The following is a 20648-nucleotide window of genomic DNA, read 5'->3' on the forward strand; positions in this document are numbered from 1 at the left end:
AAGCCAATATATGCCATCACTCTCTTTAATTTAAAGATAATAAAAACATTTGCGGTAAAGCTTTACAATAAGTTGGCATTTGTTAACATTAAATGAACAAACAATAAACAATACATTTATTAAAGTATTTATTAATCTTTGTTAATGTTAGTTAATAAAAATAGTCATTTATTGTTAGATCATGTTAATCCACAGTGCATTAACTAATATTAACAAGCATAACTTCTTATTTTAATAATGCATTAGTAAATGTTGAAATTAACAGCAATTAGTATTAATAAATGCTGTGGAAGTTTTTAGTTCATGTCAAGTAATTTACTAATAGTAGTTAACAAATGAACCTCATTATAAAGTGTTACCACATTTGCATAACAGTTGCTAAAATGAAATGTATATTTATTTTAAATAATATTTACTAAATTATATATACATAATTTGAAAATCAATTATATATATATATATATATATGACAAAAAGCACTTAGTAAAAATAGATTTATACTTTTAATTGATTCTGTAATCTTATTATAATATTTTTTTCACAAATAAATAAATTGTTAAAAACATAAATTTAAAGTAAGTCAACACTTTAACCAATAAGTCTTTGTGAACTGAATACAGTATTTTCAAATTAATTCAAGTACAGCGCTAATTTTATGCATATTAAATTAGTTTTTTTAGATTGTATAAATATGTATTTGCTGAATGCTGATGGTAGATTACTTACTAATAATAAAAAAGAAAATGCTAAAGCATTTTTTCATATAAAGTATTAATAATAATGTATAAAAAACTATGTTTGTGTATTTAGAATTTTATATTATTTATAGAACACAGAGACAGTAAATTTATAAAGATGGAGAACTGACATTCAGGCTCTGACATTTTTAATGTTGTCAAAATAAAAGTTTTGCTTCCAAAACATCAACCAAAGAGAACAGTTTATTGATAATTTAAAAAAAAAAAAATGCTAAATAAATAAATAAATGTAAAAAATCCTGACCACATATTGTCTTTTGGCGGTATATATTGAATGTCCAATCATTTAAAATATTTAAATTCAGAAACTACTGCAGGTCGTAGCAACACATAGAGAGTGCATGAATGATTGATCATGATGAATTTACATTGTAAAAAAAACATCTCATTAAAACTTCAAACTAAAGTTTAATTGCCCAAACAAAATTACTTCATTTAAAATATTAAATAAAATCAATGTGGTGCCAAAATTACAACCTGCAGTGATGCCATGTAATTTCTCAACCACTTCAATTTATTTTGCACAAATACTGGACATTCTGAGTATGGGACACCATATTTGGCCACACTTCCTTTTCTTTTCTTTTCTTTTCTTTTCTTTCCTTTCCTTTCCTTTCCTTTCCTTTCCTTTCCTTTCCTTTCCTTTCCTTTCCTTTCCTTTCATAAAAAAACCTCAACAATACAATTGAGTTAAATGAATGGAAGCAATCATAATAGTATTTGGTTAATGTAATGACTAGTGTGACTTTTTGAAAGTGTGACTTTCTTCACAATACAATTTTTTACATGGAATGTACTTCACCGTACATAAACATAAATATCAACATAAACACTCACCGAGCCAATGACACCTTGTAGAGCTTCAAAGCCGTCGTTTACCGGAAAGACATGATCTTTGCTGTCAGCGATCTTGGCCAGCTAGGAAAAGTGAAAGAAAAAAGTATTACAAAAAAATTTATAAAATACTTTCTTAAACAAGTGCAAGTTTCATATACCCCCACTGCATAATTTATAGAAACCTTGTGACACTTTGGCGTGAGTGCCAAGATCTAGTTTTAAAGCTTACCATACCACCAAACCCAACATAACACACACACCTGAGTCTCATTGAAATCTTTCACTCCTACACAGTACACAGAGGCACCCAGGCTGCGAGAGCGATTGGCCTGAGGGAAACACAGAGCAGAAACACTTCAGACACCTGCAAACTATTAGCTGTTAACTGCTTCATCCACACATCATGTTGGCTGGAAAAGCTGAACATCTCTGAAGAGGATGCTGGGTAATTCTGATCATTAAATGCTGAATAATGTCTTTGTTGGTTGAAGCCTAAAGCAAAAATGGGTCAATACTTGGGGACAAGTAGACTTATTATTTCAGTCAGTGTGGCTATTTTGTGCATTAAAAAAAAAAACATGGTGATGATTTGTGTTGTTTATAATAGCTCATAAGTTTTGTTGTTCTTTGTTATTCATTTGTTTAACCAAAGATATGGTTCATATCGGTGAATATTGTTGTAATATTGTTTCCATCTGTGTTACAGGATGATGAGGAAAAGAGAAATGCGTGATCTAATTCCCAAAATTCATATGGGCCAATGATGACCCTGACTTCACCTTGTAAACACCGTTTTCAGTGACGACACCCCTTGTAAAAAGGAAAAACACTTAATTGTACTGAATGTGCACTTGTAGAGTTCTTTAAATCCCATAAAGTTAACACACTTAAGTACACTTTTTAAAAATTGCACTTTCTAATAATATCAAATAAGTGTTAAAATTCATTTTAAATCTTTTTTTTTTTTCATTTTAATGATCTTTTATCATGCTTTAAAGAAGTAAATTTATGATGTGTTGACTAACCAAAGCACATGCAAAGTACTTGATTATAATTTTAACTGTAGTGTGTGTTTGACATATTACTTAACATTTTCAAATGTACTATAATGCCATTACATCATTAAAAATGTGTAATTACAAATATATTCAAGTTACAACAGAATTTACAATAAAGCATATTTTAGTTTACCATAAATTCTTGTAAGAATATTCGGCAGTTCACTTTAACCATATTTTAAAGACAATATGTTATTACGAAATTGCATATAAAGATGTACTTACATTTACTTAAGAGGGACATAGGTTGAGCCAACCCAATCTAATGGCAATTTGTACATTTGACAAGCTGGCTAATTTGTACGTATTTGTAAGATTTTTGTGAAATCGTACGTATTTTACGAGTTCCCCAATTCGTACGAATTCGTACGAATGACCTACCTCCTAACCCCGCCCCTGAATCTACCTATCCACCTTGTAAAATACGTATGAATTATTTCTGAGTTAGCATTGGTTGAGCTAATTGCATTTGATACAAATACGTTTTAGAGCAGACCCACCCTGAGTGAGCTGTGAACAGTCCACCAATGTTTTGATGCTACTAGACAAGAATATCTCCCAAGCAATTTGAGGTGTTTTGTTGTTGAATGTAATAATGAACATAGCAGTCGTCCTTTACTCCCGTTTCATGGCTAAACGCGGCTAAAGTACCCCATGGAAGAGAGGGCGGGGTGAGCTGAGCTCATTAGCATTTAAAGGGACATGCACCGAAACGGTTTGCTGTTTTTGACAAAGTAAAAAGGGTGTTGTTTTGGGTGACCTATATTAGCTTGCAGAAAATGGTTTATCATTAAGTTTTTTATTTCCATAATAAATTCTTGGTAACACTTTACAATAGGGAACATTTTATTCACTAGCAACTACGATTTTTCCCTCAATAAATTACTAATTTGCTGCTTAGGTATTGGGTAGGATTAGGGATGTAGAATAAGGTCACATAGAATAAGGCATTAATATGTGCTTAATAAGTACTAATAAATGGCTAATATTCTAGTAATATGCATGCTAATAAGCAACTAGTTAATAAACCGTAAAATAGTGTTACTAAATTCTTTTTTAAAATTACTCATAAAGTCTACTTCTTTTTTACAAGGGGTTGTCAAGCACTTGTCTTTCATCATTCTCACCTCTCTTTCAGCATAATAGAAGAGATCTTCATGCAGTTCTCCATCTGTGAGGGCGATGATCACACTGGCTGTGCGGTATCCTTTGCACAGAAACAAAGGATCATGTTTCAACTTAATACCAGATTTTAACCGATACATCTTTAATCGATGAAACATGTTGAACATGAGGAAACTAGCTAGTTGTATAAAGTCATTTTGATGTCTCTCTGGACAAAATGAGGGAAATAAACAGTAAATACCTTAAATAGAGACAGTCTAAACCAGCTAAACTGATTCAGGTTGTCACCAGTTTAAATATCCAGTTAAGACTGGTTGCTGGCTACCACACTCTAAAAAATGCTGGGTTATTTTTTGAACCCAAATGCTGGGATCAGCTTGCTGGGTCATTTTATTGGGTTGTTTTAAATATTTTTACCCAGGTGCTTTTGAGTCATTTTTAATAGGTTATTAAATATTGGGTTATTTATTTCAACATGCAAGGACAAGATGTCAGTCAGCTGCTTTAGCAGCTGTTGTTCATTTTGCATGATGGAAATGCCTTTTGCCTCGCATAAATTGATTTTATTTGTTATAATACTGAATTTAATTTATTTTGATGTTAAAATATGTTCTCTAATCTCTGTACTGTTTGTTTATAGGCAGGTTATGGAGTCTTTCAGTTACGAGGAAATGCAAGGCGACGGTCTGAAGTTCATGGTTCCCCCGGCAAACAGAAGCCCGACATCCGGCATAGATTTCAGCGGCACACCGGCATGAGAATTAGCACTATTTTGGTGATAAGTGATTACAGAGAACAGTTAAATACACTTAAATTAAAATGATACTTTTAAGTTTTACATTTTTTTTATTTTTTAAAATGCTTGTTAAATGAGTTTAAATGTATGTAATATTGTGTATTCACCCAAATAAATTCAATTTGTCTTATATTTTTGTCCATGAATGTTCTTACTGAATAATAAACATTCATCTTTTGATTACTGAAATTGCCTCTATAATTCTGTGTGATTTTTAATTTCCAGCCTATTTTAAGACAGCAATATAATCATTTTAACAATAGCTGACTTACATAAAACAACCCAGAATGTTGGGTAAAAACATTTAACCCAGCCAGCTGGGTCAAAATAACCCAGCATGATTGTTCTGTTCAATATTTACCCAGTGCTGGGTTGCCATATAACCCAAGTTGGGTTGTTTTCAACCCAGCATTTTTTAGAATGCAGTATTTCGGGCAATTTCATGCTGGTTTTAGCATGGCAACACTGGTTAAAGAGATAGTTCATCCAACATAAAATAAAATTTCTGTCATCATTTACTCGCCCTCAAGTTGTTCCAAATCTGTATAAGTTTCTTTCTTCTAATTAGCACAAAAGAATAACAAACAGCTGGCAGTAGCCATCGACTTTCATGGTATGTTTTTTCCATTTTATGGAAGTTAATGGCTACCATTAACTGTTTGGTTAACAACATTCTTCAAAATATGTTCTTTTGTGTTCAACAGAAGAAACAAACTCATATAGGTTTGGAACAACATGAAGGTGAGTAGTTTCCATTTTTAGGTGAACTATGCCAACTGTAACAAATTTAATCATTTTGTGCCAGTAATCTAAAACCAGTTAAGACCACCTTGAAGTTTACTTAAACTAGTCTAAGCTATTTCTTCTTTCAGCAAGACAGTGTTTTAAATGGACCTACCCTCAGTGTTACCATAGTAAATCTGTTCGCTGGCCTATAAGTACAAAACAAAACAAAGAAAACCATCAGAAATATTGTAATCTCATGCAGATCAAACAACATTCACAGCGACTGGTTATTTCACTGACAGATGAGGAATAAATTTACCCAGCTGTGAAAGATCATTTTAAAACTCAACAGTTTTATGTTTTTAGGTCCATTTGTCTGAGCAGTAGCCAAACATAACCTTCGTGAAGGATATTTTGAGTTATTTGTCATAGCTGGGTGGGCGGTACTGACGCCAAGATGGCTCCTATTGGCTCACTCACCCGCTGAATGCCTTCATGCATAAAAGTGTCTCCACCTGGACGCACTTTCTGAAGCTCCTCCAAACCTTTACGAATCTGGTCCCTGACAAAAGCACACAGTGAAAGAAAGAGAAAAGGTCATGAAAAATACCTCATGGCCACAATCATGTGTTTTACTGTAACCACCAAAATGTAGCATTGGTAACTCGCACACACACAGACCTGGAGTGTAAGTTTATTCTGGATGGAGTCAATTTTCAACAGCTACAGACAAATTACACCATGAATAATATTCACTGGCAATGACAACCATTGACAACCAACACTTCTCTAGAAACATGGGAAAGCCTTAGTCACAATGAATTTGGCATACAACAGTGACCTTTTTGAGCTTTGAAATTGTGAGCCAGATGTTGAAGTCACTGAAGTGCTGTTTTAAAGGAATCACTCACTCAAAAATGAAAACTGCCATCATGTACTCACCCACAAGTTATTCCTGTTTATTGGTAAGCAAACAATGTTTGTTTAAACAGCAAACAGTTTGTGTTTAACAAGAAAGAAGAAACTCATGCAGGTTTAAAACAACATGAGTTTTTAGGTGAACTGTCTCTTTAAGAATTGGAGACGATTGTCAAGACCAGGGAATGCTTACAGCAGATGTACCATTCTTTATTGGTCATTAGATATCACATAAACCAATTCTCACAGATTTGGGCTTCATTCTTGGTAACAGAAGTGTAAAACCACAGTCATTTGTTGGCACAAACCCATACTACAGCCAAAACCCTTCCAGACTGACCAAAAACGGATGCAGTGCAGAGTTAATTCAGAAAATAATGGCGATAACGTTCATTCACTCACCTGTCTTCTGTAAGCCGCATTAAAATCCTGCCCTGATCGGAGAACACAATGAAGGACATCCGCAACTGAGGGCTAGATGCAGTAACAAACATATATGTTAGACTGAAATGATTATTTCACTGTAAATTCCAAGTGCACTGATTGAACCATTCTTTTGAAATAAATGAAATGGCGTATTATAGATTTAAAAGCATATTTAAATTGTGCAAATATCTGTCTAGCTGATCCCACATATTCCTATTCCTACTTCGCTTAAATAAATTAATTTACAGAACCTTTATTAAGCCAAATAACAATTAGAGATGCAACTAGTCTTTCAGTATTTTAGTTAAACATGCTTTGAAGGATTTTTCCATGATTTTGCATCCACATACTGTAGAAAAAGTTATGCACACTCATACATTTTTGTGAGACTCTGTCTTTGCCTACCTTATGAACTTATGGGCCAGATGTTCCACGAAGTTATAAATTTCATTCCAGTGATGCTGCACACTTCCTGATCTGCCGGGAGAAACAGACATATTGGACACTTACAGTTGAACATCAAGGGGGCAATAAAGATTCACAAGCTGAAAGCAATAGTCGAAGTTTGAGATTTACAGCTGTGTGAAAAAGCTTTTTTTTTTTTTTTTTTTTTTTTTTTTTTTAAGCAGCAGTTCAAAAACTACACTGACACATTTTTATTGTCTTTAGAGGGAAATCGTTCAAGTATCCAGCATCCTCCCAGAGCGGCTGTCTGTCTGAACGAGTGTGATGCCAGCTGTCAATACTCCACTGACTTTAAATTAGGACAAAGATCAACAGCCTTAATACTTTAATATTACAGTAATAATCTGAATTTAAATTTAAACATACTTTCTCATTAGTTGTTGTCTTCCTATTTATATTTTACTAGTTTGACCTTTATGCAGGATTCTGTGCAGGGAAACTCCTCTAAAACAGATACAATTTATTACATTCACAGAAAGTGAAGTGCCAGTCATATCTGGGAAATCGGCCTGTGAATCTTAGGCTGCACACTTTCCAACACTACATATAAGAAAGAGCAGATTAAGACAAACTCTGTAATATTTGTATTGTGTGGTAACCCATTTATATGGTGGGCTGCTGATGGTGAGACATTATTGGTCATTCAGCATAATACTACTCTTAATATCTTAAAATCTATATAATCACATCATTATTTACATGGCACAGCTGATTGGTTTCTTTTGAGCTTGCTGCTCAACATTCAAATACTCAACTAGTGTTTACTGCAGCAGTTGCAGCGCACTTCAAAAACCCTCCACCTCCCCAGCTCCACCTGTATAGATCTGTTATGGGGTGACTTCATTTATGTTATTTATGGATGTTATTTAATATATGTTATACGTGCAGCAGCGGTAAGTTTTTATATGCTTACAGCAGCATGTCTTGGGCCTTGCTCTGCCGCAGCAGCAGCGTAGCACATCTACTTTGCCCAAACCACACACATTAATATTGCCATGTATATTAACTAAAGTCTCAGAGCGTTTAATAACTATAAACATACTAAGGTCTGATGAGGCTAATGAGGTTAATGAAAATTAATTGCATTGTTTATGTACACTCAATCTGATTTGCTAAATTTCAAACGAACTCAGTCATTTTGAAAAACAACAAAAATATAATCTCCATGTAGAACATTAGTTCTAGATGTTATGTAAGACTACCCTTAAAAGCCAGAAAAAAGAAGCTTATTCAAGTGTGCTATTAGTATACTTCTTTTAAACTAATAATAGGAAAGTATACTTTCAGTCTACTTTTTATGTACTTTTCAGAAATGTGTTATGTACTTCTCAAAAATATACTTAAAATGACATTTAAGTATAGTTGACTTATACTAGGAAAAAGTCTAAATATGTTTGACCAATATTGCTCTCGAGAATCCATGTTTACATTGTTATATGGTACGGGGCGCTATTACACATCTTCTGTACAGAAACCGAAACCGAAACAACAGATGCGTCCACACGTTTTAACCACAATCATCAGTCATAAAACAGCATCAAAACTGTTATGTATGGAATAAAATGTGACCAATGAAGAGGTAATAATGACTGTAAAGCTTTGGGGTGTTGGTCGACTCCATCTACAGTTTGACTATCACTCTGAATCCAATTCATAGTCTTTTTTCAGCTTTTTGTTCAAAATGTTGTTTGTTAAATTACTACTAAACTAGTAATTTAGTAACTATCAGTATACCTAAGTTCATTTTTAGTATAGTTGCAGTACAATCTAAAACAGATATAAACTAGTTGTGTACTCAAAGTTTACTACTGTTATACTTAAGGTATACTTAAATGTATAATTTTATAATCTAGAAAGTGGGCCAGTTTAGTCCCAAGGAGTACTGAAAAAGTACACTTACAAGTATACTACTACACTGACATTTGTATACTTACTACATGAAGTATGCTTAATAATATACTTGAACTTTACTTAAGCATACTTAATGAAATAAACTTGAAGTATGTTTCTTTTTGGTAAGGGTATCTCTTTGGATCTTTGTGTATAGATGACATGTTTGACAGCACAAACACACCTGCCTGGAAGTTTCTACATTTGACACCCCTGGTCTAGACCCAAACTCTGCACCACCCTGTGCATCCATTGATAACAATAGAAATAGTGCACTAACTGCACTGTAAAAACCAGAGGAAGGAAACTCTCAAATGCAAACTTTGTGCTTATTCTTATTCTTAGCCTCTGACTGCATTATGTGCAATTTAAATGCTTTTATACAAATCACTTTTATTTTAGTGTTGGTTATGATTATCTAAAAATGAATAGCAATTGAATTTGGATGTAACAATTTTTTTATACTGTATTTATATATGCAAATAAAGCAATATTGAATCAAAATTTGAGTCAAAGCAAGAGCATGTGAATTAAAATTGAATCAATTCATAAAATCTCTGTTAGTACCCATCTGTGTAGATATTTTCATAGTTGTAGTAAAAGTTACCTTCCGGAGGCATTCTGATTAGTGTGTTTGTCACTGTGCCAGATGTTATTTCTGCGATAAGTCTAGTGCAGAGCTATGATCACTGATTGGGTCAAAACGATGTACTAGTTGTTATAATGTAACTATGCCCAGAACAAAATTGCCTCCAGATGATTATGTTTGTAATGCTGTTTAAAAATCCAGAACTTGTTATTGTCATCAAATCTATATCAAAGTTCAGGTTTTAATCAATGGGTTTTTTAGCTTGGTTAAACATATTCAACACAAGCACAAGATATTTTCACATTTTATTCTACAACAACAAAAAAAGCATCAGTAGTGATTTTTTTTAGCTTTTACTTTATCGTTTAGCTTTTACTTATTGTTACTTACAAGTACCTAAATGGACTACAGAGGTTGTCAGGGATTCTAACCTTGAATACTGAATAGGTAAACTCATACCGACTAGTTTGCTTTCACAGCCTCAATGTGTTTATAATCAAACTTTTGCAAACTATTCAACTCAAACTTTCCAGGAAAGACTGAAAGAGTTGTCGAAACTTTAATGTCAAGTCATTCAACCGTGGTGTAGTTACTTTAAAACAAATGTTTAGCTGTTTACTTCTGGTTGTATTTAAGCTTCAAATGAAGATTATCATGATTAAAAAAAAAAAAAAAAAACATGTTAAAATCAAGCTTATTTTCTGCAATAATCCAAAAGCCAAAAGAAAAATCTGGTCACACTTTAGTTTGGGGACCAGTTCTCACTATTAACTCATATCTACAACTTCAGCAAACCTCACTAAACTCCTAATTTGTTGCTTATTAATAGTGTGGTAGTTATTGCGTTTAGGTATTGGGGTAAGATTAAGGGACCTAGAATATGGTCATGTAGAATAAGGCACTAATATGTGCTTTATAAGCAGGGAAAGTTACTTTAAAAAAGTAATGCATTACAATATTGTGTTACTCCCTAAAAAAGTAACTAATTACATTACTTTTTTGGAAAGCGATGCGCTATGTTACATTTTCATTACTTCCGTGTTGCTTTTTAAATCTGGGCAGGGCTTTTTTAACTTTTTAATTGTTTTCTAACATAAAAAGTTGTATTTTTAGCAAATGTAAAAGCCCTCTCACACCAAAAAGGTTCAACACTCTTCAACAACAACAACAAAAACAAAACAATGAAGCACAAAAGTTAATTTATCTGAAGTCATTTTTGCTTATTAGTATGGTTGAACTAGATCATCAAAGGTCAGCAGCAAAGATATTGGTTAATAAATACATAAAGGGTACACTGCAAAAAATAAAAAAACACAATTTGTTGAGTCAGCTTAAAATAATTTGTTAACCAGCTGCCTTAAAATTTTAAGTTGATTCAACTCAAATATCTAAGTTGTCCCTTAGTATAATTTAACATTTCAAGTTGAATAAACTTTTTTTTGAGTTGACTAAACTTAAAATTTTAAGGCAGCCAGGTTACAAATTATTTTAAGTTGACTCAACAAATAGTTTTTACAGTGTACTTGGGTTATTTAACATATTTAATTATTGCAGGTTTGTGTCATATTCTGAGTTTGCATTTATGTTTTAATTCATTATGATAAATACTGATCTGTTTTTGTGCAAGTGACTTGTCAGTTAATAATTTGGAAAACAAAGTAAATGGTGTTACTTATTTGAAAAAGTAACTCACATTATCTTGTAAATTAAAAAGTAATGTTACTTTACTAGCTGCTTGAAAAAAGTAATCTGATTATGTAACCTGCGTTACTTGTAATGTGTTACCCACAACACTGTTTATAAATACTAATAAACAGCCAGTATGTTAGTAAAATACATGCTAATAAGCATAGAGAGAATTCTACTAAGATCTGAAAATACGGGTTTGAGATAAGGATAAAATGAAACAAATAATGGCATTTGAAAAGTAACAAAAATAAGTGATGATGGAACAGTCCGTAAAAAAGATTTACAAGAGACTTTTCTATAACAACAACAAAATAAAATAAAAATCTCTTAGTCTGAATAAAAGCCGCCCACTGGGACATAAAAATTCTTGTAGCTGAAGAAACAGAAGAGTGTCCAAATACCCTTCGGGACCACTAGCTGAAACAATAAAAGGTTTTGCTCCACCTCATTGTGCGTTTAGAATTATTAATCGCAATGAAATGATGTAAGATAACGTGGCAAAGATATCTGCATTGTTTAGGCACTGCCTCAGTCCTCCTCTCTTCCTATGCCTGTCTTTCTCCCTCTCGCACTGTTTTTCCATTGTTAGTGAGATCCAGGCCTCTAAAGCAGCCAAAGCAGGCAGGGTTTGGGACATCTGGAGCTGATGGTGAAATGGTTTAACAAGAGGCAACTGGTATGTGTGTGCGAGTGTGTAAAAGCGAAGGATTTATTTATATAGCTATAACTCTTAATGAACTAGCCTTCATACATCTGTCCGAGATTGCCTATTCATTTTCACTGAAATTGGGCTGGATTGTCACATTATTCAGTTCCTCCCTAACCCAAAGGTTTAGATAATTCTTGGGAATGGATGAGAGCGCAAAACCCACCCCCAACCACATCTTCCAGCTTGCATTTCAGAATGAGAACAGTTCAACGAGGGCATTTCACTTATAGCTGGATTCAAAACAACAGCAGGCAGCCTAGCAGCAATTTACCATTAGGTAAATTATGTTTCACATTATATTCAACCTTTACTCAGGAGTAGTTTGGTGTTCAGAGCCAGATGACTAATAAAACCATGATAAAATCATAAGGCTCGATCATGAACTGTAACAGAATGTACAATTAAGGGATAATGTGTAATCAACTAGTCACAAAAATCAGTACAGACTTACTGAGGGCTCTAAAATAGCTGGGCTCTTGTTGTAGCTGACATAACTAAGTGCAGGTACATTTTTTTTAAAGTAACATAGGATATATAAGAGTTAAAGGTATTCATACAGACATAAATTCTTAATTTACCAATACTGACAACATACACACAAAGACACAAATACAAATACTAGAAAAAACTGCAAGTAGTAGACTAAGACAAAAATGAGTTCATGACCATATTAATGATCATTTACTTTATGATATTGTCTCTAGAAGTATCACTAATTTTTGGTATCACATAAACAAATAAACTTACAAAAAACAAATAAATATATTCCATGGTCTCTCTAAATACTTAATTCTGATTGGCTGGCAGGTTGGCTTTAAAGGAGAAGTCCACTTCCAAAACAAAGATTCACATATAATGTACTCACCCCCTTGTCATCCAAGATGTTTATGTCTTTCTTTCTTCAGTCATAAAGAAATTATGTTTTTTGAAAAAAAAAAATCAGCATTTTGTCCATATAATGGACTGATATGGTGCCCCCCAATTTTGAACTTCCAAAATGCAGTTTAAATGCGACTTCAAACGATCCCAAATGTGGTTAAAAACGATCCCAGCTGAGGAAGAAGGGTCTTATCTAGCAAAATGATTGGTTGTTTTCATGAAAAAAATACAATTTATATACTTTTAAATCTCAAATACTCATCTTGCCTTACTTTCCCTGAACTCTGTGTATTCTGGTTCAAGACAGTTAGTGTATTCATATTTTCTCCCTCAACTTCAAAAATCATTTCAAAATCATCCTACATCACTGCAGAAGTACCGACACAGTCTTTACAAAGTGAACATGCAAAGAAGATCAAACACCCTTAACAAAAAAGGCAAAACAGCGATATAGGGCGATTTCGAAGTTGAGGGAGAACATGAGATGGGAGTTTTTCAACATACACTAACTGTCATAAACCGGAACAAAAACAGTCCAGACAGAGTAAGACAAGATGAACATTTGACATTAAAAAGAATATAAATCGTATTATTTTTATGAAAATAACTGATCGTTACGCTAGATAAGACCCTTCTTCCTCGTCTGGCATTGTTTGCAACCACATTTGGGATCGTTTGAAGCCGCATTTAAACTGTATTTTGGAAGTTCAAAATCGGGGCACCATATCAGTCCATTATATGGAAAAAAAATGCCGAAATGTTTTCCTCAAAAAACATAATTTGTTTACGACTGAAGAAAGAAAGACATGAACATCTTGGATGACAAGGGAGTGAGTATATTATATGTGAATCTTTGTTTTGGAAGTGGACTTCTCCTTTAAAACCATTTAATGCACAGGTAGTTCCAAGTCAGTTTAATTGCAGTTCTCTATAAATGCACTGCTTTAATTGATGCACAGAAACACACACACATCACTCACAGAGAGAAAAAGAAAGAAAGAAAGAAAGAAAGAAAGAAAGAAAGAGGCTGCATCCGAAAACCTAGGCAGCTGATTTCTTGCCTTACTGCCATATCTGGCAATTCTTTTCTTGAATGCAGCCAGAGAAAGAGAGAGAAGTCATTGATCGCAGATTGTGCTGCGTACACACAGAAAAATCCAGGAGCACAGAGACTTTTTGCCAACATGGCATAATAAAATAGCATAGATATCGGATCGCTACATTAAATTCCTCTCTCAACAACAAGGTGGAAAAATCGCTGTTTTTGAAGTAGCTAAACACGCTTTCATTGTTTGTAGATAGAGACGTGCAAACACAGGTAACTCACATACACAGTTGTCATCTCTCCAAAAAAAAAGTTTTGGTTATAATAGCGTAGGGATCTAAACCTCAGCTCCTGAAGGGCCCTGCAGAGTTTAGCTCAAACCCCAAGTAAACACATCTGATCCAGCTAATCAAAGGTTTTAAGAGTGCTAGAAACTTCCAGGCAGATGTGTTGGAGCTAAACTCTGCATGAAAATGTTTGACCAACATGTCCTCCACCCAATACACCCGTAGGTTGTTTGTCACTTCCTTGAAATACGAACCATTGAAGCATTTACTAAATTTGTGCCCCTACTGACAATAGGACACTTTCATATTAATGCACTGTACCATTTTATCTGCATTAAGTTCGGGTTTTGTGTAGCTCAGTTGATATAGCATTGCATTTTCAGGACAGTTTCTGTTTGATACAAATGATCCCCTTTGCTACCCACACACCCACCTGCAGGTGGCGCCCTACTTCCAACTTCTCAAGGTCAGCTGGGGGCCCCTAATGCTAACCCCTAAATTAACCCATTCAGTGTCTTTACTCAGATATCCTCTATCAAGTGTTTTTTCTTCAACAAAGTGAAGATTCAATGCAGATTGTGGATGCATTTCTTGGGAGGAAGCTCCATTGTTTCACATATTCTTTTTGCGATTCACGAAATTAATCTCTCACACCTCTTTGCATACCTGTTAAACAGATTTGAAACATTGCATGTCATTCGCGTGGTTTTCTTTCTATTTATTTGCTCTTTGTAGGTCTGGAGAAATGTAGCGTAAAAAAGTATAAAAACAAAAGTACGACGCCATTTTAGTGCCAAGTTAAATTTTTAAAAAACATCTAAGATTACGAGATTAAAGTCGTAATATTTTGAGAATTTAAAGTTGAAATACTACAAGAATAAAGTCGAAATATTACGAGAAAGTCTAAATACTTTGAGAATAAAGTCAAAATATTACAAGAATAAAATTGAAATATTACAAGAATAAAGTCGAAATATTGCGAGAATAAAGTTGAAATACTACGAGGATAAAGTCAAAATATTTCGACTTTATTCTCGAAATATTTTAACTTTATTATTGGAATATTCACAACTAATACTCCAAATAAAGTTTAATTATGATTTTTATATCAGTAAGTCTTGAGCAATATATCAGTAAATATTTTTTTAACTATACTGTGTATAAAATAAATTCATTTTAAAAGTAATCCCTTTTTTTAAGTTAAGTTACACTACTTATTACATTTTAAATAGGGTAACTTGAAATCTGTAACCTATTACATTTCTAAAGTAACCTTCCCAATAATCACAGTGGACAGCAGTACACACACGGCTGTATAAGTGCATTTGTTTATGTGATTTTTAATCTGCAATCCAAGTTACTTTATCCAAGGACTAGTTATATTTAGCTATTGTGTAACATTTCTTCCTGTGATGTCAGTTCTATCTCTTCCAGTCCTTTGAGTGATTTTATTTTCTTGATTTAACTGGGGACTTCATTTCTTCATTAATCAAAGTTTTAGTTAGACTATATATTAAAGTAAATACTGATTTCTCCCAAAAAATGTCTCGATTTTCAATCTAACTTCTTGATATATGACAAGTTCACAGAGACATAAATAATGGACTGGTATGTTGAAAATTTAGGACAATGTTCAAACCGTTTAATTATAAAAAAAAAAAAAAAAAAAAAAAAGCAGAAGCAGAAGCTCCAGAACTATTCCAGAGAGAACAACAGGCTTCCTGGTCATTAGCATTATATGTGATATTATTAGTTTCATAACACATGTGTCTTTATTCCCACCATTGTTTCTCAACAGTTCTCTTGTTGCGCTGTCTGCAAAAGTACTTGGGCTGAATAAATGGAGTAAAATGGTAAATGGCCTTCACAGACCCTCCTGAGCACAGGAGCCAAACCATCAAGCCCACAGCCATAAAGTGGAGCCACAGAAATGGCTCATAAGTAGAGCAACCAAACACTGACTTTCCCATAACTCACATCCAAGTGACTGCTGATTTATTTGTGTTGATAAACGAACCCATGTTAAACACAACCAGAACTTAATGGTGGGCATTGTACCATGAAAGATAGAAGGCTTAGGTTTTAAATACTAAATTAATTCCATTGGATCTCTTCTTGTAAGATGAAGATTCTAAATAGAATGGTACACTGAATCACTGATTATAACCAGTGTGTTTATATCTGCTGCAGCATTTAATATAATGAATATTGACCGGAGAACTGACCTCCCAGACTGAGCCTGGTTTCTCCCAAGGGTTTTTTCTCAGTTTCACCAATGGAGTTTGGATTCCTTGCCACTCTCACCTTTTGTCTTGCTTAGTTGGGGACACTTGATATTTGCCAGTGTTATTGAACTGACTATGCAGACAGTAATGGATGAGAACAGAACTGAGCTGGGTGATGTCATTGCTGTTTTCTCCAGAGCTGCTTTAGAGATGAAATAAACTCATTCCAGTATTGACTGATCTTACACAGCTATTGAACCGAACTGAAACAATGAACTGATTTCAGCTGAATAATGACTGTTTACTATAGTGTAGTTTTAGAGCTGCTTTAACAAACAATTAACTTATTTCAGCTGAAATTGCATCACTGAATCACTTTCTTACTTATCACTATAAAGCTGCTTTGTAACAATCTGTATTGTATAAGTAAATAAATAAAAAAGATGACTTGACTATTGCAAATATCAGATTGGACTGCATTCACTGTTTCTTGTTTTTGCTTCAATAGTACAATGGGCTTCAATAGTTTTATATAATAAAAAGGGGGAGTTTTATTTGGTACAAATACAGTAAAAAGGGGAGTTTTAATGATTTAAACCTGGAAATAAACAGAAAGATTTTGTATTTTATATTTACATTTACATTTAGACATTTAGCAGATGCTTTTATCCAAAACAACTTACAAAAGAGGACAATGGAGGCAATCAAAATCAACAAAATAGCAATAACATGCAAGTGATATTACAAGTCTCAGTTAGCCTTACGCAGTACACGTAGCAAGATTTATATGTGTATATATATATATATATATATAAATCAAAAGAAAATAGACAGAATATAAAAGAAAAAGCAAGACTTTTTTGTTTTTTGTTCATTGTATAGAAAATAAATAGAAAAAAAGTAGAATATAAAAAGAACAGAGAAGCTAGTTTTATTTTTATTTTTTAAGAAAACAAGCAGTAAGTAAATGAATAGAATATAAGTCTAAAATTATTTTTTTATAAAGAACAGATTTAGAATAGTATTGAATATAGATATATTTAGTATAGCAGAATTGTATTTTGAACAATAAGACAAGCTATGATGTTAAATGTGTTACAAATGTTAAATATTAATAATTATTTTTATTAATAACTTAATTATTATTATTATTATTATTATTAATTATATATATACATACATATATATATATATATATATATATTTTTTTTTTTTTTTTTTACATTGAACAAATGCAAAATAGAAACATTTCGGTAGCATTCTCAGATAATTGGACTACAGAAATTTGCCTTGCTGGGTTTTCATTAACTATCTAGTATCTAGTATCTAGTACGACCACACAAGTCTAGTAGTCACTTCATAAGACTTGTAGATGATGAAAGGGACTATAGGAACCTCTGAAAGCACAATTTTCTTTTTTCATCATGCTGTTGCTCGGTCACTGCCGAACAGCATATGCTGGTAGGTATGTTTTGATGCTGGTTTAAGCTGGTCCTTAGCTAGTTTATGCATAAACCAGCTAAGGACCAGCATAAACCAGCAAAGGACCAGCGTGATGAAAAAAGAAAATTGTGCTTTCAGAGGTTCCTATAGTCCCTTTCATCATCTACAAGACTTGTGAAGTCACTACTAGACTTGTGTGGTTGTACCAGATACACAAAATAAATTCTAGAAATGCTATGGGAGAACAGAGTTAATGAAAACCCAGCAAAGCAAATTGCTGTAGTCCAATTATCTGAGAATGCTACTGTTTCTATTTTGCATTTGGCCAATGTAAAAAAATAATAATAATATATATATATATATATATATATATATATATATATATATAAAAAACAGCATATGCTGTTTTTTTCACCAGGGTGGGTGATGATAATGACTGAAGAAATGTTCTTTGCACTAATAACAATCAACATTGTCATATTCACGAAAATGTTCTTACTGAAGAAAAAAAAAAATGAACGAAACAAAAATGAATCTGATCTGACAGATTTCGATTTGCATCATCCAAGGCAGCGGAGTAAAAGGGAAATGAGCTGACATATAGCTGTATGTCACTGTATAACAGTATAAATCTGTCCAACAATAACATCACATTCACAGCTGAACTGACAGGCAACCCATGAGGAATGATTTACATGTATTAGGAAACACAGCTGTGTTTTTTTATACTTGAAACACATTCGTCGAACATGGACATAACACTTTGTGGAAAAGTTGCCAAGTAGCGTTAAAGTTTAGACTGAAACAAAATAGTCGGAAACTGTGACCCACATCCAATCTACTAAACGTCCACATGTTTGTGTGTGTGTGTGCATGCGTATATATTGTATGAACAAAGCTAGCAGAACACAGGTAAACATCACGGTGTGATGATTGAGTTTAGAACTGTGTGTAATTGATTTTCCATTTGCTTTTATAAGTCTTAGGGATTTCGCAACACTGCGTGCCAAAATTAGGTCAAGGTTGCTTGCGAGTTGCCAAGCAAACTATCAAGTGAGACTAAAACAACCTCAATTTGAGGTCAAAATGCACTTTAAGTAACATTTTAAAAGAACACTAATATTTCAGTATTTACACCTTAAAATTAACATAGAATTCAGTACTTGTTGTTTCTTTGTTGTTATTCATGAAATAGCAAATTCAGAGTAAAACTGTTTCGAAGAAAATCCTGCACCAGTTCTTTTCTATTAAACTGCATGTGTGCAACTAATATGGCAAATGGCCTCTTAACCCAGCTGTTTAATCTATCATTCCCTCACAGTGTTTTTGGCTCGCTGCTGCATATTTGTAAACTGTCCTCAAGGGGCAGCACTTGCATCCAGCCAGTTTGTCCGCATTGACCCCTAACATGCAATTTTCCCACCTCATGCATTATTATTGTTGGATGAGACTTATGTTACAGAGGAAAACATCAATCTTTTTGATATATATATTTTTTTCCTCTTTCTCTCTGTCTTTCAAACTCTGTGTGAATGCCATTATGCACTAAATGATGAAATATCAAACAACATGGAACTTATTTTAAAGACAAACAGCATATGCACATTTTTCAAACAAAATGCTTCACAAGAAGTAAAACAATGTAAGTACAAAACAATTGATATAATGAAGAAAAAACTTTTTTGAGCACTTTGTGGTGGTTACTTTGATAGAAAACTTGTGTTGGCTTGAGAAGAACTGTTTTGGATTAAAAGTCGTTGTGGTAAAATAATGAAGAAAAAAGTAGTTTCTGTGTTGCAGATGTCATTTTGATATTTTGCATCTATTGTAATGGAAAAGGCATGCAGTTAAACAAAAAAAAAAAAAAAACTTCATAGTAATTCTTCAGGTCAGTTTCCATCAAAAAATGGCATAAGACATTAATATATGAAAGCATTACTTAATTTAGCCTTCCTCACTCTAACAAAGTCTTGCCCCAAAGCCCAAATACCTCTGAAAAACACTGTATTTACATGGTAAACCTAATTCTGCATGTGCATTAGTGACTTATGCAAGTGTATTTATCTTGTCTATTAATTACTAGTTGTAAATCAGATTAATGAGTTAAAGCTCATCTTTTATGTTCTACAGATGCCAGAATGGCATTTACAGAGTGTTACCCATGCAGTAAATCACAGGATTACTTACTTGTCTAGTACAAAGTAGAGGTCAAAACCTCCATAGCAGGAGGATGCCGCTGTCCCTTTTTCCGGCACGAGTCCTGTATTTCCATTCGCAGTGTCCACCAATTTGACACAGAGCAAAACTGCTATCCTCCAAAGTTTGCACATGTTTAAGTCAAGCAAAAGTCAAGACTACAGGAAAAATGCGAAAGCAATCATGAGAGAAAAAGTAAGGTTCCACGGGGTCCTTGACAGTCCGTAATCCGTGCAGCTGTTCTGTTGAGTTAATTTAAAGAAACCATTCTCCAGAAGACTAAATTTGTCTTTGCTTCAACTGTCCTGCAGCAGCAGAGTGAATATTTACAGAAAAAAAAGGAAATGAAAATGTCTCTAAGAAAGATTCTTGGTTAGAAAGAAGTTTCTAGATGGCGAATGCACACATGTAAATGTGCACATGCACCCCAAAGTCTGACACACTTCTGCTCGCTGCCCCAGTTGCTGCTAGATTGATGGAGTGTGGGAGGGAGTGTGGTTGTGTGTGTTTATGTTTGAGTGTGTGTGTGCATGTGTGTCTTTTCCAGACAGTGCAAAATCATTGTCTCTCAGCCCCTTGACTCCAAA

The 20648-nt window shown here is 33.5% G+C and overlaps 1 protein-coding gene across 1 annotated transcript in view; it reads right to left on the reverse strand.

Annotated features, from left to right (window-relative positions):
• antxr1a (ANTXR cell adhesion molecule 1a) overlaps positions 1 to 20574 on the reverse strand; it is a 70745-nt gene extending 50171 nt beyond the window's left edge. The window contains exons 1-8 of the mRNA XM_051118108.1: positions 20053 to 20574; positions 7050 to 7121; positions 6621 to 6692; positions 5781 to 5862; positions 5473 to 5506; positions 3781 to 3860; positions 1856 to 1924; positions 1596 to 1676 (exon numbers count right to left, since the gene is read on the reverse strand). Of these exons, the coding sequence (XP_050974065.1) occupies positions 1596 to 1676; positions 1856 to 1924; positions 3781 to 3860; positions 5473 to 5506; positions 5781 to 5862; positions 6621 to 6692; positions 7050 to 7121; positions 20053 to 20195 (633 nt within the window). The 5' untranslated portion in view covers positions 20196 to 20574. The remainder of the gene's footprint in view (positions 1 to 1595; positions 1677 to 1855; positions 1925 to 3780; positions 3861 to 5472; positions 5507 to 5780; positions 5863 to 6620; positions 6693 to 7049; positions 7122 to 20052) is intronic.
• Between the last annotated feature and the right edge of the window lie 74 nt (positions 20575 to 20648).

Source organism: Labeo rohita, chromosome 8 (assembly GCF_022985175.1).
Source record: "Labeo rohita strain BAU-BD-2019 chromosome 8, IGBB_LRoh.1.0, whole genome shotgun sequence".
NCBI lineage: Eukaryota > Metazoa > Chordata > Actinopteri > Cypriniformes > Cyprinidae > Labeo > Labeo rohita.